The following is a 16,546-nucleotide window of genomic DNA, read 5'->3' as shown; positions in this document are numbered from 1 at the left end:
GGAAAAACATGGTAGCTGTGTAATAAAAAAAAAAACCAAAACCAAACCCAAACAAACAAAAAACCAAGGTTCATTACCTTTGATCTACTATAGCAATGAAATGGTATTTTATCATCCCTTAGATATCTGGAAAGGGACCATGAATTTCTTCCACAATATAAGAAGGACAGTGACTCTTTAATAATATATTTAGGATACAGTTAAGAATGGACTTAAGCCATTTTGTGTGGAAAGAATGGTAAGAATTCCCTTTTTATTGGGGAGGGCGCGAAATCTGCTGATGCCACTGGCTGATGTAACAACTGCTCTGAGGAAAGTGCCTGACTGAAAGGTAACATAAGGAAAACTTTGCCCAAAGTTCAAAAGAGACTTTTGTCAAGGCTGGTGGAAGTAGGTTAAAGTTCTTTTTTGGAAATAAAAAAAAGTGTGTTGGCTAGAGGTTCAAATGTCGCTACTGATTGGAAAAACACATGAAAATGAGCTGAAAATTTTTATTCTTTCCAAAACTGAAGACAGTGACCAGCAAAGGAAGATAATTTAGGCTTGGACTCTTTGTTAAAACTTGCCATCAGGAATTTCCAGGCACGTCTTTAGTAAGTCTAAGTGATTTTGAAATACTTTAAGAAAGTCTAAACAATTATCTCATATTAGTGGGAATATGGTTCTAAAATAACCTAATTACAGTATAGATGAGTATTTAAAAAGAAAAAAACCCAAATCATATATCTGAAAAAACTTCTTTGCATTTTAAAATTTCTACTATTTGCATATGGCAAATACATATGGGGGGGGTTTTTTTGTTTTTTTTGTTTGTTTGTTTGTTTGTTTGTTTGTTTTTTCCAGAATCCAGTAAACTCTTCAGTACAATACTCTTAGGAGTACAGCAGTGTTATTTTAGAAACCATCTATACCCTGCAGAGCAAAATTAGCCTTTGGAGTTAGTAATTACAATAAAATTTTAAGAGCTCTAGTTGAGTGAAATCCTAGCTGAGTACCCTGTAATTACTCATTTTTTTGCATTATTTGTCTCCCTTATAATTCAGTTTCTTTAGAACACACCACACTGACAGAACGTACTATAGTTTTAAGTAAGTATGGAGACTCTATAATCTTTTCCAATGACAGACTCTAGCTCAACTCTTGTGTAAGTTACTTTTACTATCACAAGATGAATGAGAAGCAGAACTGTTGAGAATAAGGCTCTCATTGCATTGTCCAAAACTTTAAATTCCAGGTGCAGCTGACAGCAAGCGGAGCTCTAAAGTGTGACTGTTTTCCCAATTTGAAGAGAGATCACTTGTGTTGCTTCACACCCAAGAAAATTAGCCTGAGAAGTTATGAGCCAAATAGTCTAGCACAAAAGAGGATTATTCTTCTCTTGGAGACTGTGACATGGTAGAGGACGGTGTGGGCACAAAAAAGGTGCTATGAACACTCTATTTCTGGTAAATTCAAATGTGAAGCAACTAGATATGAAGAACCATATAGTTCTCTGGATATAGTTCCGCACAAGAACTAACAAATCTGTAATTTAACAAGACGTTAAGTTTTGTAACACAGACTTTCACCACTAGAGAACTGACTGCATAAGCTCTTTGATCTCTGGAATTGCCTCAGTCCAGCCTTGCAAGATGCTCGCAGTGAAAGTGCAAGAGAAATGCATCTGCCATCCACTAGGCATGTACTAGAACAAGTAATTCTGTGAGCAGCAGTGCTAATGAAGACAAGTTTAAGACATATTTGAACTGTAAGACTTTCACTCCTTTGTGGATTCTCTAAAGTCTAATATGGTGGTTGGCTTATACTGCAAAGACCTACCCTCAGAGACCTCAACCAAATTTAACTAGTTGGCCAAAGAGTACACAAGATTAAAGGAGGTTTGACAGAGAATGGTTTTATCCATTAGATATTTTGGGGAATCACTTGCTGCAGTCTAAAAATCCCTTCCTCCAAAAAGGTTTCTGATAACCACAAAAAAAAAAAAGAATTTCTTTGTAATAAGGAGTCCTTGTTTACCTGATAAATTATTCACAATTTTGGGAACAATTTGTTAATAAATATTTTCATTGTATTAAAGTCCTTGCATCTAGAATCACCTTCCTCTCTGCTCTTTGTCCACAAGACATCCTGGAATAGGACACAATCCATTTCTGTAGTGACAGAATACAGATAGACTTTAGAAGACAGTGATATGTCAATCCACACTATCCATTTGTTCAATAGATTTGTTTGAAACAATTAATCTGAATCTTAAATAGAGCTTCCTAAGCAACAAGAGGAGGAAATGTTCACTTGCCTATATGGACTGGCCTATTTTTCTTGGATTGCCTTTCATTTTAAGCTTCCTTTGGATAGGACACAAAATAAAAAAGCATCTCAGCAGAACCTTTCTCAGTTTTGAGCCCTGTAGGCTCTCTTCTGCAGCCCTTTATTATCCAGGAGTCCTCTTGATTTCCATAAGGTTCCTATCTGAGTAATATATATTTGTTGGCATTTCCTGAGTCAGTAAGAGAACTGAAAGACAAGGGAAGCATTTTTGTTCATTTTGCTTTCCATTCTAAAGGTGTGTATAAGTTACTTGGAGTTCACTTGAATAAGAACAGGACCCTGATTCACTGGAATAAAAATACGTAATCGAAATAAAAAAAAGTTTCAGGATATAAGATTTGAAAGGCTGGAGGCCTTTAAAATTTTTCTACAGCAGAAGTCCAGCTAGTTATGTGGAACTCAAAACAGCAGCTTCGGCAGCGTTCTTTGGAGGGCAAGAACGAATATCTTACTTTTACGTGGACCTGCAAATGGCCATGAAGAGCACAATTTATATACATAAACAACGACAAAGCTGTTTTAAATTCTCAAGACCTTTCACAGGGTGGACCTTATTGGGATGGGATATAGTGGCTGAGAAACTGAAACAAGATTACAAAAATTGTCTCCAGAACAGCTTGCAAAGGATCTGCCAAAATACCCAGCTTCATCAAGAGAACTCTTCTGACTGTGGTTTCAGTTTTGATGCATTACTGTAATAAAAGCTACTGTCATCATAAGTGTAACACAATGCTTCTCAGTGACTCCAGAGCAGGACAGACCAGAAAATTTGAAAAAGATTTCTGTGAAATACAGAGATTAGACTCTGTAACTCAAAGCCAACAGACAAGGCAAAAGGATAATTTCATTAAAATCTGTACAGTGTTCTTCTTACGAGTATTTTGCTTGACACTTGTTAATGATTTGATGACAATTATTAATTTTCAATGGCTTGGTCTCTTTGAAATAGAAGAGCTGTACAGGCAAAGAGTTAGCTGCATGCGAGGACCTGAATGCAAAAGGATGTCTTCATTCCATTATGCTACCGTTTTTAGCCAGGCTTCCAAGTACATGGTAAAAAACATGCTAAGAATAGCAATAAGCTGTTACTTTGACATTTCGCCTTTTAAAAAAGTGTGTCATCATTCAAAACTGAACACACCAACTAAAACAAAGCCATATGTGTATCATTTCCCAACCTGCATAGGGTTGATCTGCACAGAACGTTCAAAGCACTCCACACACTCCCTGAATTCCTGGTTGCGAAGATGGAGGAGGCCTTTGGAGCGTTGGGCACGGGCACTGCGGTGCCTGGAGAGCTCCCAGGCCTTGTCATAGTACTGGTGCTCTTTAAGAACATCACCAAGCAAACAATATAATCCTGGTGTTTCCTTTTTCTCTAGCTCCCGCCTGAGTATTTCTTCCGCCTGTTAAAGAACAAAGAGAAATCAGCACGTAATGGGACGATTTATTTTCAGTTCATCGCCTACCTGTACAAATACCACTTTAGCACCTTGCAATCATCAGTTGAAGACTAAGAAGTCGGGATAGTAAGGAAACAGTATCTTGATCCAACACGGCATCAAAGATAAAGTCTAGAGAGAATCTGGTTCCAAACTGTCCTTGAAAAACATATGTTCAACATCAACATAATGTGGTGGCTTTTGGTTTAATGCACCAAGGGAAATGTACCCATTAAAACAAGAAGCAGCTTGCTCCTCATTTTATATCCTAGGTGTGTATTCTGTCCCAAGAGCAAATATCAGTCCTGGACATGAAACCTACATTTACCTCATAGCAATGCAGTACCAGCACCATTAAGGTATGTGCAATCCTAATAGTTTATAATCTGTGTTTTTTATAAATCCAAATAAGTACTCTTGCAATGACTGCCATTCCTTTTTCTCTAATTGCTCTGTTCTGAAAATAGCTGTTTCCATTCTATTGTGTCTGAAGACATATCCACTTTCATACTGTTGGTTTTGGAAATGCTACTCTCTTACATAAGATGCAGAAGTTATAAATTTATCTAAATCTTTGAGATAAAATATATTCAGAATATATACAGCATTATGGAAAAGATGACACAAGTTAGGTCTCCCAGACATGTATTATGGGCTGTAACCAACTTTCAAAAGCTCTTTATCTCTGGGTCACTATCTCGCTCTAACAATAAAATTATTGTTTCTCTTTTAAACAAGAGATAGTCTGCTTTCTGTGGCTTTTTGAAAAGATAAATACACTGGACAGATGATCTGTTGTTCAGACCAAACTCTTACCTCAGTCCCCTGCTGCAAAAATGTAACATACATAATTCAGCTCAGTATAATTTTTCTATTAGAAAAGATCTATTCAAAGCATCTGAACCAAGAAAGATTCGACGCAGACTACCACAGAACTAAAGTTTGACATTGTAACACTAGTCATTCTTCTATCATAGCTAGTTTATCTAAAAGGAAAGCTGAGTTCATCTCTGCATTTAAATTATTACTGCTTTTCTTGTTTCTATAAGAACTGTTTTCTTTGCCCTTCAGATGATCTCTAGAGAATCAGTGTCTCTTACTCCTCTTCCTCCAATCAGTAAAATTCATTGATCCTGTCTGAAAATAATCTTTAGAAAAATGACTTTGTTTTACTTTGTTTTGAAATATTTAATGTATAGTAATTTTAACACTTCATTCTTACTATCATTTTTGTTAAATAAAGTAGCAGTAAAAGTCTACAAATACTTGAAGTGCACAAATGTGAAGAAGGGATGTATTGTTTAGATTTCTAAAGGGATTTTAAACTAGCAAAAATGGAATCCCATTAAGAAGAAAATTAGTGTCTGAATATTAGGAAAATAACTTAATGGCAAGTGTTTTTAAGTGCCTATAGAACAGTTCTCCAAAGAAAGCCAAATAAAATATTACTTAAAATTTAGAATTAGCCTAGTCAAAGCACTAGAAAATCTCACCTAAGAAGAAGATTGCACTTGCAGAGGGTTTGGTAAAAGGGCAGTTTACTTTCCCTTCGCTGCCTCCATTAGTTGCTATGACAAGATTAAAGGAACACATATTAATAATAGATCTTTAAGATGATTTTTTTCTAAAGCAGAGAGAACTGGGTGCTTTATTATCACAGTAATCACATTAGGCACCAAAAGGTAAGGTTTTTTCCCCCATCAGATAAAGAAAAAAGACTGAAGTGTTGCTGTGTGAACAGCACCTATGAGGTGAAAAGTGCATTGCATGCTGCTACTTTACCTCTTCCTCTGCAGGGCACTCTGAAGCTCAGATTGCTGTTCTGTGACAGTGCATAGTACTAATCATACACTAGACTAGAAAGCCAACCATTCACTAATTGCATTTCATATATAAGAGCATAAAAACATCATGTTCTGGTCTAAGCTTACAAGAATTCATTGCCAACATAAATATTTCAGCACACAGATAAAACAGAGAATAAGCAGAAGTTTGACTTTTTCTTCATCTGATTAGCTATCTGATCACCTCTCTGGCATGTCACTAACCTTTTTATTACTTAAATCTTTAAAGGCTAAAATCTTTAAAGGGGATCATAATTACAAACTAAAAATATTTGTATTCTCAAAACATTTGTTATTTGTCTTCTACAAAACCAGATAATACTTTAGAACAGGATTTCTCATTTTGCCTAGGTTTTTGTGAAGAAAAATATTCCTTTCTCCTAACTTTGTAGTAAACTATTTTCAAAAATGCACATTTAATCTTTGATAAGAACCCTGCTTCTGCAAAAAGCAAATCTTCTCTTAACAACAAAAAATATTATCAAGAAACATTTTCCACACAGCTCACACAATGTACCACTAGACATTTATTCTTACCCATTAAACAGATATTAAAGATTAATTTGCGTGCTTTATAACTAAAAATTATATCTAAATTAAATAAGCTTTGATAAGAAAATTATCAATTAAAAGTTACATAAAAAGAAAAAAATGAAGCTGTATAACCCTTGCTGACTGAAACAGATTTAACTATAACAACACTGCTTTTCACAGAATGGTCTGCACCAGAATGGATGGAATTCAATACTCAGTTCAAAAGTCAGTTGATCTAAACATGAGAAAGATTTAGGCTGTTATCTTGCTTTCTGGACTACTACAGTTGGTACAGGAATTAACCAATGCTTCACGAAAATCCACAGTCAGTAAAGAGGGTTCTGTTTTAAATAAAAGGTGGTGCCTTTTTATTACTCACTGCAGAGACTCTTGGAAACCAAGTTCAAGGTTCATCCTGCATTTGGCTTCTCGACCATAAATTTCCACTTGCTGTCCCATCCACGTGTTCCCATGCTTGTATTTTATTTATTTCCTAAAAGACCCTATTAGCCTCACTCTTCACAGATCTACCAGTGGTATTATTTGACAATTCACTCCTTTGCTAGTTCAAAGTATTTCCTAAAATGCTTTCATCTTTTCTGCTTGCATGTTATTTGCTAGGCTGCCAGAGAAGTAGCATGAAGAAGCAGAACAGATGAGCATGGAAAGAGGTAGTGAGAGAAAAGGAGAGCTCTTCAGTTTTCATTTCGTCTTCCCTGTAATTTCATGCATGACCTCGGGCAAGCCATTTACTCCTCTTTCTCAATTTTGTAGCTACATACAGGAGAGCTTACCTGCCTTCTACATCAGTCATGATGTGTAGTGGAAATCAATCAAGTTATTGAATGATCTCATGCACTAATCAGTATAGTACTACTTGACTTTGCATCTGGGAAGCATTTTCTGAATTTAAAGGTGAGCTTCTGAGATCTTACCATAATTGTGTTTCCTCGCTTGAATGTTTTAGAGATCTCTGTGTCATGTCATGGCAAGAAAAATAACTCTGTAGAATGTGGATTGCTGGGTAAGTTGGTCTAAAACCAGACTGTACCATGCTGTTTACTCTGAGGAGATGATGGAACAGGGATAGGGCTGAAAAAGGGGTTGTAAGACGGAATACCAGGCTGATGCTAAAAGGTAGATCTCATGAATTTATCAAAGGTCAGCAGCTACCATGCTCTAGACTCCTGCAAGGGAGGAAGGCCTCACTTCATTTGGAAGAACTGAAAATTCACATCTCCAGTTTATCCTTTCTTTTTTCTTCAGAAAGGAAATAGAACCATTTTTAGTGTATTACCCATTTCTGGTGAGGTTGAAGAGGCCTCTCACACCTTAACCAAATAAAGTTGTCCGATGTAAATAATACTCTCAAGATCTCTGGGTCCCCCTCACAATTAAAAGAAGGGAGAGGGACACTTCCCAACACCAGTTCTCACTACACACATGGAGATTAGTGTCTGTGTTTGCAACAAGTCTGTTTGCAACAAGTCTTTTACAACGAGTAAAAGACTGGAATGAGAAAGCCACAGCAACTATCAACATACTGTGCATTCAGATTTTATCATACTTTTTTTTTTGTTCTGTGCCCTGTTTTGCTCGTCACTTGGCACTCCGTTACTCTTCTGTTGACTCATGTTATGATACCAGTTTCTACTAACTTTGTTCAGATTATGAAACAAGTGAGTACAGAGCCATATCTAGTAACAGTAAAAGATCCACAAATAAGTTTGCTAAATGTTAGTGACATCTTACTCTGCAAAATTTGTAACTGCTACCTGGCCCTGTTATAACTGAGTGAATTATATATTTCCCAAGTGCGTAATGTGGAGCTTTGCATAGCCTTATCTACATGCTCTGTTTCTTTGTCAGTGCATAATTCAAAAGTAGGAGGAAGGAACATATTACTTTAATGCGTAAGTACCCATCAAATGGATTGATATTGTTGATATCTGGCTGTTTTCTTAGATTTTTCAGTATTTACATTCAGGTTTTCTATATAAAAGCATTTGTGAGTGAAAAACATGCAGAAGTTTATTAAATAGAGTTTGTTCTTTTGGGCACATATATGCTAAGTTCTTTAACAACATGAACATCTACTGAACAACACATTGCTCTAGTAGATTCTCATGCATTTCTAAAAGAGTAACTACCATGTTTAAAAACATAAAAACATTTTTGATAAATACAAACAGTTCATGCTCTGAAAGCTTTCTGATAAGGAGCACAAATAGTCACTCCCCTTGGTGTACAGCTAAATGTTTCTAATTTTCTGGCTTTTTTGATCTGAAGCTAGCTTTTCCCCCAGCACTACTGTTACTTAGTACTTATATAGCATTTTCTGTTTTTCAAAGCACAGCACAAACCCTCATTCTGAAAGCATTTCTAAGCAGTTTCCTGTGTCAGATATCCTGTCCTATTCTCCGAGTGCCATTTTCATAACTCCCTAAGGGCAGTTTGTGAATGCAAGTAGGACAGAATGCATTTCCAGGAAATGGAAAATATTGACCTCTATTTCTCCACTGTACTAAAAAGATTGGGATATTAGCATACTATCCCCAAGGCATGCATAATGTGACACAGAATTTGCCAGCAAAACATATCTGTCAGTTTATGATGACCAAAATCTAGACATCGCTGCACAATAATTAGAAAAAATATCTAAGTATGCGAAATTCTGCATTTTTTCTATTAATTGAAGTTATAACTCTCTATTTCGTAAGCTTAAATTAGTTTAAGCATAGTCTTTGTGATTTTGTCCTCATAAAGGCATACCTACATTCATATATTTAATGTTACCATATACCAAACAGAAGGAGAGAATAGGGGAGAAAAGAAAAAACTTATTTTTGTCTGAAAGTGAGTATTTCTGTAAACTATATAAATTCTGAAAACAATGCTTGATAGCATAAATTCCTGTTACAGTCTTTATGTGTGAGAGATTGCACCAGAAAGAGAACACAGCCGAAGTTACACACAAGTAGGCACTGCTTCCAGGTATCATTTTCTAAAATCTTCCTACCATTGCTCTAATAGTAACAGCAAAATAATCAACAATAGGAAGGCTGCTACAGCCTGCTACCAGTATTTTTAAACAATTCTGCCACCAATACATAGAATTAGGTGATGGCTTTAAATTGTCTTTGTCTGGAGCTGATCACACGTAGCTGCAGCAGTGTTAAAGAAATGACAGAGAAGTTCAGGAAAACATCAACATAGACTTAACAAAATAAAGCCTTTTAATCTTACGCCACTTCTTGTCTCAAATGTTTGATTCTGTAATTTGAGTTTGTTAACATTAGGTAATTAAATACATCAAGCACCAATGTTGTTCTATTTAAAGTGTTTTTAAAAACTACAGTTAATAGTTTGAAATCAAGTGGGAAAGAAAACTAATATCCCTTCCAGACAAAGCTTTAAGACCCCATCATGAATCACTGCTACAGCCTTCTTGAAATGTCCACATTACACCTTGCTTTGCATCCACAGTTGTTAATTTTCCTTGAATATTTTCAAGAATCACTATCACAATCTTCTTGCTTCTTAACTTATTTCTCATTTACCAACTTCTATTTCATGTGGTCACTACCCCAAATCTTTTTTTTTTTGAGCATTCACAGGTTATGACAGACTCGTGTGTCGTGTCCATTTTTCCTAAACAGACTTTTGTCGTGATACACCCCTGTAGAAGTGAATGTCATTAGTGAACTGACAGCTCAAGCCAGTCTTTCATACTTCAGATCCTATTTCAAGACTCAGCTGTAAAACTCATTTTTCTCACCTTTCCATGCTGTCCTGCTCTTTCATAGCAGATCACTGCATCTTCCCACATTTCCAGCTCCTCAAATATCTGTAAGGCAGAGCTGGTGCATCCCAGCTCAAAGAGTAAGCTTGCAAGCTGACGCTGGAAAGATAAGAAATTCCAGGTAACTGAAAATAGGTAAGTAAATACTATTTACATTTTTAAAAGATGTTAGAGGCATTTCTGACATCAAGAAGAAGCAGACAGAGAATATGAAATTATTCTCTTGAAACGTCAAGCAGGAGCCTCAAACAATGTATATACCTCAAAAAATCCCATCAATAGAGCAATAATTGTTTTGATTTGACTTTTGTTCATGTCAGTAGCTTAATTACTTTGAACTAGTTTATAATATAATGCAAAAATGGAAACAGACATGGCAAGGATGAATTGAGAGAGCTGAAGTTCCACCCCTTAAATGAGGTGCATGGACCATGCAGCTGGAGAGCAGCTGCAGCAGGATGTTGGGAATGCTAAGAGTGGGAAACAGAGGCTGAAGGAGAGCATTAAAGCCTCTTCTAGCAATGCTTTGCCATAGTAATCTGTACCTGTGCAAACACAGATGGAGAGAAAGGCTCTGATACAATTTTGTTAGGTACTCGTGAGAAATCACTGTCCCAAACAGCCACTGCCAAAGGGTGTTAGTTTTTAGTCAAGTCAATATTGGATTTGAGTTCAGGTTCAACTCCCTAGTTGAGTTTTCCTCACAGATAAGTCAGCCTCTTTGTTATTTCAAATTCAGCTATTATTTCAGTGTACTTATGAAAATAAATGAGTAATCTTTTTAATTTAAAAATAAATGAGGTATGTTTTCATGACTTTGAAAAGTTGTCTTTGGTTTTTTGTTTATTTTTTAAGAGGAGATTAAAATCCTGTATAGTTTTTCACCTTTGAAGAAAGGATAACTTATTTACTATGTGTGACAGATGTACTATTTGGTTTGTAAAAACAAATGGGAGCATTCTGTATAAGGACACCTAATTATGCTATGAGATCCCATACAATGAACTTCTGCAGTGGTTTTGGTGATCCTGAATGGATTCCCTGAAGTTCTCCACAGATGTCATGGACCTCTCTTTATAGGCTTGGGTTCAGTATCTGTTACAAATCCAAGGAGTCACCATACGGAAATAGACTGGTAGTCAAAAAATTAAGAACTGGCTACAGTTCTTTGACATAAATACATAACTGAAAATCTGTAACAAAGTAATTATTTGTTAGCTTGATATTAATCGCTTAGGAAAAAAAATCTACATTTGCCAGTGTCTGTAACTAAATCTTATTTATGTTTTATTAAAGTTACTCAGAGTCAAATTTGGTAAAATTTATATAGGCAATGCCTCTTCATTACTATGACTAGAAGACTGCAGCCATCTTCCATCATAAATCCCTATTTTAGTATTTCTATCTTTGGCTTGGAAAATTGGCTTGGATTGAAAAGTGCCACTCTGACAACTGGAAATGAAAACCACATTTGCTAGTTTTATTGCAAGTGCCTGTTGAAAGGTTGTGTGGAATAATTTGAGAATGCTTGGAGAAGATATGATAGGTTAAAGCAACACACACTGAGGTTAGAAATCAAAAAGGAATAAAACACCATTAAAAGTAAACAACATGAACACCTTTGGAGGTATGTGATGCAGTTTTCTTAAGTTTGTTAAATACAGCATCATCAGATAAGACTCTAATGTGTAGATTTCTGTTCTAGAAAGAGTTTATTGTGAAGATAAACAGTGTAGTTTTGGAAAAAAAAATATCCTGTCACCAATAGTAAAAAGGGGCATGTGTCGAAAATAAAAACTTTCTCAGCTTGAGGAGTTCTTCAGTGTACTTTTGACTCCTAATTTGGCTGCTTGGACCATGATCCACTTCCTGAAAACAACCCAAAGTGAGTGATCATTAAAAGATGAGAAAGATGCAAGTAACTGTAGCATAAGTAAACCAGTAATAAATAGCAAGACAGTGGCAAGATTATTTTTACAGGAGATCTGTTGGAAGCTTGAGAGTTTTGGTCCATTTTTTACTGAAGGAAAACGGAAAGTCAAAAAAAGAATTGCACTACAGCAATTACTTCTGGGCATGACAGAACAAGACATCTGAAAGCAAAACACTGCAGAACTTGATTTCTTTCCAGAAAAACCTGGTGTGTTGTTAGGCTACATCTTTATTTCTACAGTGTTTCAACTCAAGATTGTATCACACTGTCTTGACTTCGGAGTCATGCAGTACCAAAAATATTAAGAACCACAGACTTTTAAGTAAAGCTTCAAATGGGATTGCTTCACACCTGTATGGCCCAATGTGGAGGCACCTGACAACAGTAGAAAATCTTCATGCGTTCAGATACTGATGTATTTGCATCTTCAAATTGGTCTGCAAGTGCCTGTAAATGCAACGTATATTCTGATTTAGTATTTACTTAGACTTAATCAACCTAAAAAAAGTAAATTCAAAGCATTCAGGATTTTAGGCATTCTTTACTTAATGGAGAAATGATATTAAAGATAACACTAAATGCCAGTAAGCTTACACCATAATATGCTACAAGTCTTTTTATTACCCCATGTAAGACAATGTAATAAACATTTATGTAAAAACTCTTTATTACAGCTAATAATAAATAAGAAAGCTTTGAAGAGATTCAAATTTCAAAGTGCGTGTAACAGGAGTAAGAATCAAATTTACAGTCCCAAACAAATATTTGCAGAGTAAAACTGTGCAAAACATTAAAGTGACCTTGCCTAATGCATTTCAATCCTTTAGCTATTTTTTCCCTGTCTAAGATAGTATTGATGTGCTTTAGGCATGAAATTTCTTATTAAAAAGAGAGAGAAAGACAAACATATTATAGTGGACCATGCTTTTCAAACACAGTTCTAATATAGAATAAATTATTGTGACTTGGAGTACAATTCAATTCAGGCTTTTTTTTTCTTTTGGTGGAGCTTTGGATTGTTGAAATGCTTTCTTCTGAAACTCTTTGAAAGCGAATGGTAACTTGTGCATAGCAAATGTGCAGCAGCTTCAGCAGTAACTTTTTCTCTGAAAATCTGCTATGAAGTTATTTAAATCAAAATTCAATAGCAAGAAAAATAAAATATTAAAGGTAGCCACAGCCAGAAAGTTGGTTAGACATGTTAAGATAAGGGAGAAACTCTCTTCAAATGTCAGTCATCACTAAACTAGCAGATGTAAGGCCAGAGGTATAAATAAGAGAATATTAAATTACTTGCCTTTACATGATTCATCTATCCAAGTCTCACATACAAGTCAGTCAAAGATTTATAGAAGGAGCTAGACAGGTTCTCAGAATTTTCTCAGCATGGAAAATGAATGCAAAGATTCCCAAACAAAAGGAAAAAATGGATAGGACTGCTTCTTTCTCTCTCTTTCTAAATCCAACTGTTGGCTACCCAACCTATATCAATAATGCAAATAATAGTTGCATAAAATTAAAATAAGCAGTTACGTGATTTAAACTGCTAAGCATCTTGTAACTGCTATTGATGTTAATGGGATTTATTAGGTGGCTTCATTCTTTTAGTAACAAAAAATCACAACAGGCAGCAATAATTTAAGCTTTAAATCCACGCTTAATCTCCTGATTTTAAATACTAATATTTTAAATATTCATTCTTATTCACATTCTCTCTCATAAAATTATCTTCAGAGAGTTGTTCCTAGAGATTATCCAGAAACCTACCCCAAGAAAATGTCTGAGGTATATTTGTAGTAAGGAAAGGGACAGACTAATAAAATCACATTCCTTTACACAGTTCCAAGCAATCCAAAAGGAGTCAGATTAAAATAAAACCTTTAAAGTAGTATTATTTAATTACAGAGTTTACTTGACTATGAACTATATAACAAACCATATTTTGCAGTTTTAGTTCTGCTGAAATGTTCTAATGCTATGCAGAATTACATTTTTCTATATTCTGTTGCAACAAAAATTAAACTGAAAAACTGTCCAATTCCTTGGGTAATCATTTTACAAGACCAGACAAAGTAGTAAACTACAGTTGGAAAATTTAAAAATAATAATCACTCTAAGCCTAAGCAAAGCCAGAAAATCCTAAATATGTCCCGCAAAATAAGTTTTTGAGAACAGGAAATGGAAGGCAGAAAATGTTTTAAGTCAATCAAAACGTTTTGTTCTTGTTTTAGCTTTTTTTTTTTTAATTTCTATTGTTCCAAAAGAAAAACTGGAATTCAAAGAAAAACAGTTTTTCAAAAGCAATATATTTTATTGGAAAATTTGTGGCCATATTTTTTCTACACTTCCTAAGAAAAAGCCTAATGTAAATGACATGTTGTAGGAGAATATTACTATTAGCAAGTAGAATTCTCTCCGTTCCCAAAACAAATACTGTACTCTGTTCAGAGTTCCAACAAAAACTGAAAATGTAGGTAGAATATATGAATATTACACATTCCCTAAAAAAGTATAAATGCTAATAAACTTAAAAGTTATTAAAATCCATGGTTTATGCACTCTCTCATATGTTGAAAAAATAAGCTCTAATAGTTCTGCCTACTAGTAATGTATAGAAAATAAGTTACTAAAAAATTGCTGAATTCTACGTTTCTCAATTATGCTTGACAAAATAAAATTTGGGTTGTATAGTGGTGAGAAAATGAGAATCCTAACCCTGTTGCACGGCTAATATCTAATCACAGAACAATGAATCAATAAAATGAGCAAGATAGCACTGCCAAGAGAGCATTCTTTCTCATTAATAATCTTCGAGATAAATACCGTGTAAAAAAAAAAAATCTATGTAAATATAGAATATTTGCAACACAGTGAAAAGACTTAAGACTTAGTGTCTTAGTTTAACCCGAGCCTCAAATTCCTGCCTTGAAAGTTGTGAAATAGAACTACAGCAGAAACCAACTAAAATTCACAACTCTAAATGATACATGAGTTCTTCCATATGCAACATTTGAAAACATTAAGCTTAACAGATCACACCCCCCCACACACCCCCCCACACCCCCCGGTGTAACACACTCTTTCCCCAAGGCTTGAGCTGCCATAGATAACAAGTTCTGAAGTCAAAAAGCACCATACAGAGAGATACACTAATCCAGTCTGGAAACAACAAAAACGTAGATGGTTATGACGGAATTTTATGTCATGAGCAAAGACTACATTATTGCCACCTGAAAGCAGGAAAAGACAGCTCTAGAAACTACAATTCCTTCTCCCCAACTCATACTTAAATCTTTGGTAAGAGATTAAGAAGTACAATAAGTATCCTGGGTTTCGGATAAGTATACCATGTTAATTTGAAATGATCACATTAGAGCTTTTATCACTTTACTAGTCAACCTCAGTCTAATCACTTAAGTAATAGATAATTACCAGCTGAGCTGGATTAGTAGAGTACACTGAGTTTGTAAAGGATTTTTCCCACCTTGGATATCATTTCCATATATTTATTCCCATTGCACATCCTTGTGTTGCCTCTATGTTCAACATATGTATAACATCATATGATGATGATGATGATGATAAAATATCAGCTTCCATTTTGAGCCTACTTAAATTTCAGTCTCTTTATCCTCCCCACATTTTTTACCGTTCTTTTCTTCTATGGCTGACAGAATTAATAGCTTTTTCTTTTTAGCCAGTCCCTATCTCTGTACTTAATCTCTGGAAATACTACTACACCCTTATGGTTTCTGGTCACTGAGATGTCATTTTCTTGTGATGTAACGCTATTTGATTTCTCAAGCTACTTACTGGTCAGGGCAGTGGAGAGGGAGGTGCTGATCTCCTCTCTCTGCTGACCAGAATAGGATACAGGGAAATGGAATGAAGCTGCATCAGGGGAAGTTCAGACTGGACACTGGAAGCATAGAATCATTTAGGTTGGAAAAGACCTTTAAGATCATTGAGTCCAACCGTTAGGAAAAGGTTCTTCACTGAGAGGACGGTCAGTCACTGGAAGAGGCTCCCCAGGGAAGTGGTCACAGCACCAAGCCTGTCAGAGTTCTCAGTTGTATGGTGGAGTTTTAGGTATTCCTGCGAGGAGCAGGGAGTTGGACTCCATGATCCTTATGGGTCCCTTCCATCTTGAGATATTCTACGATATAAGCCTGTCCATCAAAGTTTTGTCCCTTTTGTTAAAATATAATCTTCAGGTAGCTTTTTGCATCTGAGGTAAATAAATGGCAGCCATTCAGATCCTTCTTTCTATTCTTAGCCTCTCTATTCCAGATGAAATAGTTTACTTACTTTCTCAAAAAAGTCCCTTACTATGTAAAACTGCATCTATACGCAAACATTTTTTCCTTCCATTTCATCTGAAGGATCTCCTCATCCAAGATTATTTAGGGAAAAAATCCCCCCCAAAACAAACAAAAAAGCCCCAGACTCATGTCTTTTGAAAAGAGCAATATACTCATTACTTATCCAAAACATCTTGAAAACAGCATCACACTTTTGTTTGTACAGCAACTATTTAATTCCATCTGGATCTCTCTCCCCAATAACACCAAAGAGTAGCCTGTCCATATCCAAACCCAACATTGCTGACCCCAATAAAACACCTCCCTCCACACTCTGCCTAACTACCTATTTCCATTTTCCT

The 16,546-nt window shown here is 35.5% G+C and overlaps 1 protein-coding gene across 1 annotated transcript in view; it reads right to left on the bottom strand.

Annotated features, from left to right (window-relative positions):
• TTC27 (tetratricopeptide repeat domain 27) overlaps positions 1-16,546 on the bottom strand; it is a 134,442-nt gene that overhangs the window by 24,132 nt on the left and 93,764 nt on the right. Inside the window, exons 11-13 of the mRNA XM_072856610.1 lie at positions 12,235-12,330; positions 9,927-10,049; positions 3,507-3,734 (exon numbers count right to left, since the gene is read on the bottom strand). Of these exons, the coding sequence (XP_072712711.1) occupies positions 3,507-3,734; positions 9,927-10,049; positions 12,235-12,330 (447 nt within the window). The remainder of the gene's footprint in view (positions 1-3,506; positions 3,735-9,926; positions 10,050-12,234; positions 12,331-16,546) is intronic.

Source organism: Ciconia boyciana, chromosome 3 (genome assembly GCF_034638445.1).
Source record: "Ciconia boyciana chromosome 3, ASM3463844v1, whole genome shotgun sequence".
Taxonomy (NCBI): Eukaryota; Metazoa; Chordata; class Aves; order Ciconiiformes; family Ciconiidae; genus Ciconia; species Ciconia boyciana.
Note: the sequence above shows the minus strand (reverse complement) of the source record. Positions and strands in the feature narration are given on the sequence as shown.